Source organism: Solanum tuberosum, unplaced genomic scaffold, assembly GCF_000226075.1.
Source record: "Solanum tuberosum cultivar DM 1-3 516 R44 unplaced genomic scaffold, SolTub_3.0 scf00085, whole genome shotgun sequence".
In the NCBI taxonomy this organism is placed as follows: domain Eukaryota; kingdom Viridiplantae; phylum Streptophyta; class Magnoliopsida; order Solanales; family Solanaceae; genus Solanum; species Solanum tuberosum.
The window spans coordinates 511,571-521,496 of NW_006239014.1; the positions used below are offsets into that span (position 1 = coordinate 511,571).

A 9,926-nucleotide genomic window follows, 5' to 3' on the forward strand; every position below is an offset into this window, starting at 1 on the left:
ATATATATATATATATATATTTAATACATATATTTGACAAGCAAATATAATTATTCTGACTGACCGACTAACTATTAACTTTGTGAACTTTTCCGAGTCAGATTAAACTCTTCCCAAAAGCATTGAAACCACAGTAGTACTGAAATATATACTTAAAAAATGAGTACTTTCCTGAACCATAGCTATGTCTTAATCACATTATTTGAGATCTCATGTTTAAATTTTTTAATATGCATAATTTATACGTGATGAAAATGACGAAAAATACGATTATAATAAAATAGAAAATAATTGAAAACAAATCCTAATAGAAAGACTGTTTGAACTTGTAAATTGTAATAGAGTATTTCTCAGCTTCAGCACCTCATCCTATTTTATTGCCTATCCTCAAATACGTTTTGTTTTTGTTGATGTTTCGTTTTTTCACATCATCACGTGTAAATTCCAGCGGTTGTTTTTTTTGACTAAGTGTATTTTAAGGGGTTTTATTAGGTACAAATTTTAATAGGGAAAATTGTATATAATAGCAAACTATTAATTCAAATTAAATGTCATAACCATAATTTGATTTAGTTGTACCCCGTAGCAAACTGTTGCTATTTCGCCTCTCTCCCTGGTGAATCTCGCTCGCCACTCTCGGCAGTCTCTCCCTCGCCTCTCTCGCTTTTATACAAACACAAATGTATAAAATGCGTTTGTGTTTGTATAAAGCGAGAGAAAATTGTATATATATGTATTTTTGTTCCCCTCTCTCAGATCTCGCTCGCCAGTCTCTCCCTTGCCTCTCTCGCTTTATACAAACAGAAATGTATAAATTGTGTTTCTGTTTGTATAAAAGCGAGAGGAAATTGTATATACACATGCAAATACATATATCTTCGTCCTCTACACTTATAATTATACAATACAAATATTCCCCTGCCCAGTTCTCTTTTGCCTTAGTCTTTTTCTCGCTTTATACAAACACAAATTATACAATTGATTCTTTTATATATGTTTATCGAAACAGATTATACAATTGCTTCTTTTGTATATATGTATAGCGAAATAGCCAGCTTCTTTTGTATATATGTATAGCGAAATACCCAGCTTCTTTTGTATATATGTATAGCGAAATAGCCATAACAATCATAAAGTTTGCTATGAAGCGCAATTATACAAATTATAGCTATAACATACAAATATAATTTTTGTGTTTGCTATATGTGAAAGTTGCTCATTTTAATAAGGTGTACCTCAAGATAAGACATTTAAATGAAATTTTTTTGAAGAAAAAAAAACCTCAGCATATATTCTTCCAATTATAAAAGTTCACGCCAGCTTGCCAACTCGTAGTCTTCTTTTTTGGCCCCAAATCTAGATATCTTCTAGACGAACATGAAACATTAGAAGCGTGACACGGTTACATTTTTTTTTAAAAATAAAATAAAATTGTCCTTTAAACTTGATTAATTTAAATTCGCGGTGAGAAGTCCATTTTAAATAATAAATACAAAGTTTTAATTGAAAATGAATGTAACGCATTGAGGATTTGCTTTTTGCTCTATGCTCACAAAATAAACATGCATCGCTAGGATCTAAAATTGCATCATAATATTATAAACAAAACAAAGAATACACAAGTAAGTGTTGAAGAAGAAGGAAGCTGACGATTGGAACATGTCAAAGGAATAGGTCCAACGCAGCTGACTGACGTGTCTACATCAAGTGTTGATGAAGAAGGAGCTGACGATTTGGAACATGTCAAAGGAACATGTCCAACGAAGTTGACTGACGAGTTTACAACACTGCTGTAGAATTAGAGTCGTACTAGGATTAGACTACTTATATTAATTAGGATTATATTATGACTAGGATTAGATTATGATTAGGATTATAGTACAACTAGGATTAGATTATTTATATTTACATTATTATTATTATTATTATATAGTAGTAATAGGTATTGTAGTAGGACTCTAAGCATAGTTAACTTAGGACTATACAATTCTCTCCCTATATAAGGAGGTTGTAACTCAACATTATTTTCATCAATACAATCATTGATTTCTCTAATCCTAGACGTGAGATTTCTACATGGTATCGGAGCATAAAAGCTCTTCCGCTCTCTGAGTATTGATAAAAAAAAAAAACCACACGTTGCAATGACCACTTCTACCAAATATATGTCAACCTCCTTACTTCACCAACTCATTGTCGCTTGCTCCAATAAACTTAAGCCAACAAACTACCTCATAAAGAGGACACACATATCCCAATTGATTCATATCACAGAGAATGAACCAAGTAAAAGTAGTTGTTCCATTGGACAAACTGATGGGAAAGTTGTAGCGGTTAAGAAGGATGCAAAATATAGTGGCATCATTGATGATTGGAAGGAGAAAGACATGTTGCTAAGGAGTTGGATCTCAAGCACCTTGACCGAAGAAAGTATGTACCTAACTGTGGGCTGCTCAATTGCCAAGGAAGTGTGGGAATGCTTGGAAAAAGCTTATACTCAAGCATAAAAAATAATTGATTTTACTAGAGGCTTAGGTCTCAAATACAAGACCTTTGTTCTATTAGGTAAGACACCATATTCCACCCTTAATCAACTTATTTATGCTCTCACGAGTTTGATATGAAGGAAGATGAAAAAGAGGTGTCACAACAAAACCAAAACATGGTATTATCTACTCAAAAAGGCAGGGGAAGAGAAAACAACATATATCAACTCCAGAGAAACAGGTTTCAAGCCTGCTGGACAAGGAACAGTTCTTAGAACAGTCAATATAGACCAGGTTCTATGAACAATAAAAGTCACATTCATACCGAAGCATTGACAAAATAAAGTTTTTGCTGGGTATTCAAAGTTTTTTTTTGCTGCGTATTCGAATCAAGCTAGGAGTAACCGTTCCTCTACTCACTAGGTTGAGGGGAAGTGTTGAAGAAGAAGGAAGCTGACAATTGGAACATGTCAAAGGAACAGGTCCAACACAGCTGACTGACGTGTCTACAACAAGTGTTGATGAAGAAGGAAGCTGACGATTGGAACATGTCAAAAGAACAGGTCCAACGAAGGTGACTGACGAGTTTACAATACTGTTGTAGAATTAGAGTAGTACTAGGATTAGACTACTTATATTAATTAGGATTATATTACGAATTAGGATTAGATTATGATTAGGATTATAGTACAACTTAGGATTTATTTATATTTGCATTATTATTATTATATAGTAGTAATAGGTATTGTAGTAGGACTCTAAGTATAGTTAACTTAGGACTTTACAATTCTCTCCCTATATAAGGAGGTTGTAACTCAACATGATTTTCATCAATACAATCATTGATTTCTCTAATCCTAGACGTGAGATTTCTACAGTAAGTAGCCATGAGCAAATCAGCTAAATTATCGTTTAAGACGCTCACTGAATTTTTTACTCCTTCGTATTTTAATTTGTTTATTTAATTTTGATTTGATATTGTGTTTAAAAAAGTAAAATCAACTTTGAATTTTGTGATTTCAAATTAAAAATATATTAAAATATTCATTAATTTTATAATCTTAAATATGTCAAGAAAAAAGTTAATTAAAATGAACTAAAAATAATAATAAAACAAGTAATTTCAGACCGAGTATTTAACATTCAAATTTATTACTATATTGAATGAGATCAAAACAGTAGATTTTCAACCAATAGTTTATATATCATAAAAATAAAAAAAGTAAAAAAGAAGAAACCATAGTAGAAGTTAGATATTATTATTATTATTATTATTTAACATAAATACGTAAAGGTCCAAAATTCTGTTATTGTGGATGTGCATGTGATGATGACCACACACGATCAACACTACCGACCCACCGACTCAGAATCTTAAAGCAAACTGCGTAACTCTTCAGCAATTCCATATTTATGTGCTCTTCTTCCTGCCCCTACATTAAAAAAACTTATCAACAATCTCTATTACGTAAGTTTGAGTCGGAATTTGAGAATGATAGAATATATAAAAATATTTGTATATTTATTTTTGTGAGATATAGAATTTATTTTCGATAGATTGCCGATTTAAAACACATGAAATTAAGTATGATAGAAAAAAACAAAACACATAACAAAACAACAAAATAAACATAACAAATGAAATAACAAATAGCACTATGCATATAATTAGCATATGCCAACTAATATTACAATGCGCATGAGCTATCCTATTATCATTTTCCCTTTACCTTCGATTTTTTAAAATTTTCTTATATAAGATCATTTTTCTAATAAGCTAAAGATATTTTTCTAGGGTCAACATCTTCATACCTTTTTAAAAATCTATTATATTCAATTTCTCACATCTTCTTATCAGTGCATTGACACTTCTTTTATTCACATGTACTATTTGTTTTAATATCACTTTCATCATCTTAAATATTCGCCACGAAGAACCACTTCAACTTTATCTTATATAATCTCATTCTTAATCTTATATTTCTCATAATATGTTCACATATTCTTCAAACAAGAATACCCATCTCTGCTATCTTTAATGAATTGATTTTCGTCATATGTATGCTTGAAAATAGATCTGTATCCAATAATCAATCAATCACCTAGGTGTTACAAAACGAGACAGAGAAAACATAAGAAAATTTAGAGAATTGATAATTATATTCACGCTTGAATACAAGAGACTACAATCCTATTTGTACACAAGAAGTCAAAAAGCAAAAAGAAATAAAATATCCAGAATGTCTAAATATATACTTTATCATAATTAAAACACGTAATATACTCTACCATATTTAGATGGTCTATACAATAATAACCAAATTTTAACACTAGGTATCATTAATTCCAAATTGATTAGAGTAGTTCTTTGAGGCTTTTTTTATTTTTTATTTATATATATATATATATATATATAAGTATATAACCATTTTTATGTCTACTCTGTCAATGGTTCAAACTTCAAATGGTGGAAATAATTTGTCAAAAAATGTAAAGTAAGCCAGTCTATGGAAATTACTACTACCACATTTTCCCAACCTATTACATAGTTAACACTTTGCAAATTGAATTTTGTATTAACTATTTTTAAGTTGACAAAATCTAATCTTCTAGTACGTACTAATATTGATTATTTCGGTGTTGACAAAATCTAATTCTATATCCCTTTCGTATCAATTTATTTATTTGATGTTAATTTGATATAAATTTTAAAAATAATTTTTAAGTGTTTATGTGACAAATGAAGTAGAAAGGTTTATGTAACAAACAGTATACTAGTATTTGAAACTTCGCTACCATAATTTTGGTATTTAATTTTTAAAATTATTATATCATTATCTTATCAGTTTAATTCGATATGGTTTTGTATTTTGAAATTTGGTTTCGATATCTTGTGGTATGATAAATCAGTAATTATAGTTTGTTTAACTTCGACTAATATATACTCGTATAATAGAGTATATATTATGACTTCAACAATTTTAAAAAGGTTTCAATTGTATCATACTAACATATTATACATATAAATATATATTCAAAAGAAAGTACAAACAACTCTTTTTGTTAATAAATTATATTTAACTTCTAAAAATTTAATTTATACTAATACTAAATTGATATTTGTTTAGTATTTAATAAAATATACTATATGTTATTTATATAACAATATACTTCAATGTGATCTTCTATATTTTATTTCTAAATATAAAAAAATAATAATAAATATAAAATATATAGCTAATACTATAATAACAATATCACAATATCAATTTTTTTAATATTATTTAATAATTCGATATATTCTATACCGCCCCTGGTCATATAGATAGGAAGGGAAGAAATATTTAAGTTTGGCAGGAAATGTTTTCCTTTAATTAGATTTGAAACCGCTGCTTTGCGTGTGATAAAGAATAAACACCAAAACTTGTAAAATCCGTACGCACTAATTTTTCTTTCCCTCCTTCACTCTTTTCTTGAATGGTACAACACCAACATTCATGTGCTCATCTGTACCCTCTAAATTCTTCTTCTTCTTCAATCTTCATCATCTTTGCTTGAACTGAAGCTACTATTTCCCTTTCCTTCCTCTGTACCATAAACAGAGACTACTAAACCTTTCGCAGAGGAAAAAAACATTTTTTTTAAAAAAAAAAAAACTTAATCTGCTTTATGGAGTCTGACTTGTTGTCGGCGAAGGATGGGAGAGGGAGGCTGGTGAGGTTGATGGGTTGCGTGAAGAATTACGATTGGGGACCACCCGGGAAGGAATCTCGTGTAGCACGGCTGTATGCTTGCAATAGTGGTAACTATGTTGACCAAGAGAAGCCTTATGCCGAATTTTGGATGGGGACTCACGATTCTGGGCCTTCCTACGTTGTGGAAGGAACTGAGAATGGATTGGTTAATGGTAAGGGAGAGACACACAAGTTAACATTGAAGAATTGGATTCAAAACAACCCTAGTGTTCTTGGAGAGAAGGTTGTGAACAAATGGGGTACTAACCTTCCTTTTCTCTTCAAGGTAAAATTGCACTAAATTTTACTTTTTTGAGGGAGTTTGAAATGTCGGCAAAGCTAATTTCTTCTCAAATTACTTAAGAGTTCTGATTTTTAATCATGCTCTTTGATAGCATTATACTCGTGCCTAAATAGCTACAGAGACAAATTATATAATTTCGGTTTCAGGTCAAACATAGATTTCTTCTTATTTTATTTTATTTTTATAAAAAAAAATAGAAAAAGAAATTTAGATATATTTAAAATCATTTGAAAAAAAGTTTGACGGAAATGGGCAAAAGAAATTACCTGAGTATGTAATGGGACAATTGAATTTGTTTTAATTTAACTTGATGCATTTCGAGCGAGTTAAAGCTGTTTATACTTGGCTGTTAGTATGATTTTGATAAGATTCTAACATGTCTGGAGTTTTTAGGTACTATCTGTTGCAAAAGCTTTGTCCATACAGGCCCATCCAGACAAGGATTTAGCCTCTCGTCTGCATAGTGAGCTTCCGGATGTTTATAAGGATGACAATCACAAACCGGAGATGGCATTGGCTTTGACGGAATTTGAGGCATTATGTGGATTTATAAGTCTCAAGGTACTCAAACATCTATGTGGTTCTTAGGTCTAGTTAATTTTTTTTTAATTATGTTAGGCTTCGTAATCCAGGACATTTGAGGCTCCCATAAATTTACAATCCCCTTAAAATAGAGTTAAGCAACTTGTTTTAGTTGATTAATATAATAATTGGGTTGCATTCTAGAGGTAGAGGTGCTTCGGAGTGGTAGATAAATAGCCCACCTGGTGGTATGTTCGTGGACCTGTCTGATTTAAGAGCGAAGGGAGTTTATGGAGTTGTTTAGCTGGAAATTGTGTTTTTGTTTATTATATTTGCTGTTTTTTCTCTTTTGAACAATAATAACGAGAGCTTATAGTGTTCTCCTCCAACAACCAGAAGGAAAAGAATATTTAATATCTGGAAAAGGAGGTTAGAAGCTACTTGAACGGTGATGAAAGGTTCCTTACTGCTTGTTCTTGTGTTTAAAAACTGGCATATTCACATCCGCTTCCAGTTTTGCCATCCATATTTTATTAGACTGCAAGCCTAAAGGAGCTTATCCTGGACCTCAAGCTCATCATAGTGTAAACATAACAATGCATGCAGAAGAATGCTGTAAGATATTCAGGCGGTTGATTCACTTGAGAATGTGCCTCTTAGCTTGAGATGAAAAATGAACTTAGAATTCAATGACTATTTGAAAAAGGAAAAGATGTGTTCAATGTGATTTACAATTACTTATGCAATTTTTGTAGGAGCTTAAGTTGATTGTTCAAACTGTGCCCGAGATTGTCGAATTGGTCGGTACTGCACGCACAGAGCAGGTATTGGAATTGAATGAGGATGATGGGAAGGAAAAAGGTAAATTAGTGCTACAATCAGTATTTACTGAGCTGATGTCAGCCAACAAGGATGTGGTTGCTGAAGTGATAGCTAAGCTTATTAGTCGCCTACACGTTAAAAATCAGGTATAGTCAATGTAGTCCTTGATCAGATAGAAGTTAAAATGTGTTTGTTTTATCCAAGTACTAGCTGTAAGCTTCCTTCTTGTACTAAAGCATGGTGGACATTTATTCATGTGGAGTAATTCTTTGTGTTTTTGGAGAACTATGCTCTTCATTGTCTTGGTAAACATTTTTCATCTAAAAGCTCCCTTTTCCTACCCATCTCTAAACACATGGACTACTTGCATAAAGAGTTTGGTTCTGGAAGAAATGAGGTTTGAGAGTATCATTTTATCTTAACAGTTCAATCTCCATCTTAAACAGATTTGTTGTTCATCCCCAACTTTTTGTGTTGTGCCTATTTTCTCTCAAAAGGACACTTCTCCTTTCAATTGATGGTTTGAGGAAATTGGATGCCAAATTAAAATATCGATTCACAATTCAGCAACATGAGCATCTCATATAATCAAGAACCTAAATGATGGATAAATCTAATTCCTATTGAGTCAATGGGGATTAAGCACTAAAAAGAAGGAAAAGATAAACAGTAGAAAAAAATTAAAGCTGAGACTTGGTCTGTGGTGAAGATTAAGAGTGTTCCTTATATCTTTGCGAAGAAGACATGATCAAGGAAAGAAAAGAGTGGATTTGGCAAAAAGTAGAGTATAGAAACAGCTTAAAATAATACTAATAAAAAAGAAAGATTGAGAAACAACAGAAAAACAAGAACAGAAATATTTTCAGAAGAGTTGAGTTAGAATTGACTCTGATGAATTGACCTTTATGAGCTGGCTTTAGTCATCGTTCCAATCTTTGTTATGTTCTTTTTATCAGTTTTGTAATAGATTTGGATGGATGGGATACTGGTGGTGGTACAAAGATCACATTACTTTGAAGATGTGAATTATGTATTTTAATACAATATCTGATCTACTTCATCAAAAAAATAAATATCTGAGCTATTTTTGCCCTCTTTAATGCCCCACAAGAAAACAAAGAGAATCACTCCTTTATTCCCACATTAACTGTAAAAAGGGCTAGCTGAAATTTGAATTTAGGTAACCAATAAACTACATCTAGTCGTATTCTTGTTCAATTACCACTGAGGAGATAATTTGTTTGGTTTAATGGTGTCTTAATTGCTTATTATATTATTCCTACTTGATGATTTAGTTTTCCTTTGATTTCTTCTTTACTATGTATGAAATGAAATGTCTAGAGACCGATGTCGCATTCAGGAAAGTGAAATGTGATGGGGCTGAACTGCACTTAAACCAATCTTGGTCGTTGTCATTTATTTATGATATTTCATCCTTAATGTTGTAGGCAAGGGAGCTGACAGAGAAAGAACAAGTGGTGCTTAGACTTGAGAAACAGTATCCAGCTGATATTGGTGTCTTGGCTGCATTCTTGTTAAATTATGTGAAACTCAATCCTGGTGAAGCCTTATATTTAGGAGCAAATGAACCTCATGCTTATTTATATGGTGATTGTATTGAATGCATGGCAACATCAGACAACGTGGTACGTGCTGGCCTAACTCCAAAGCACAGAGATGTTAAAACTCTATGCTCAATGCTCACTTACAGACAGGTACTGTTATAGACACCACTAGGATTATTCTTAAAAGAAAAATGATCAAATTTGTCCTTGTACTATTTTAAAGGGATAATGGTCTGAAAAATACCCCAACTTTGGTCGGATTTGCTGTTGCGATATGAAACTTTCATGAGGACCTATTACCTCCCTAGACTATTTAATACTGTATTTTAAACATATATATTTGCCCACGTGGACATAAAAAATAATGCAAAATTAGAAATAGTAGTGTGTCCACGTGGGCACATATATACCTTTAAAATACACTATTAAATAGTTCAGGGGGTAAAAAATACGGTATTAAATAGTCTAGGGAGGTAATAGGTCATCATGAAAG

General features: G+C 31.7%; 1 protein-coding gene across 1 annotated transcript in view; it reads left to right on the forward strand.

Annotated features, from left to right (window-relative positions):
• The first annotated feature begins 5,810 nt into the window (after nt 1-5,810).
• Nucleotides 5,811-9,926, forward strand: part of LOC102602821 (mannose-6-phosphate isomerase 2-like) — a 6,048-nt gene continuing 1,932 nt past the window's right edge. Inside the window, exons 1-4 of the mRNA XM_006346844.2 lie at nt 5,811-6,506; nt 6,918-7,085; nt 7,802-8,014; nt 9,317-9,583. Of these exons, the coding sequence (XP_006346906.1) occupies nt 6,156-6,506; nt 6,918-7,085; nt 7,802-8,014; nt 9,317-9,583 (999 nt within the window). The 5' untranslated portion in view covers nt 5,811-6,155. The remainder of the gene's footprint in view (nt 6,507-6,917; nt 7,086-7,801; nt 8,015-9,316; nt 9,584-9,926) is intronic.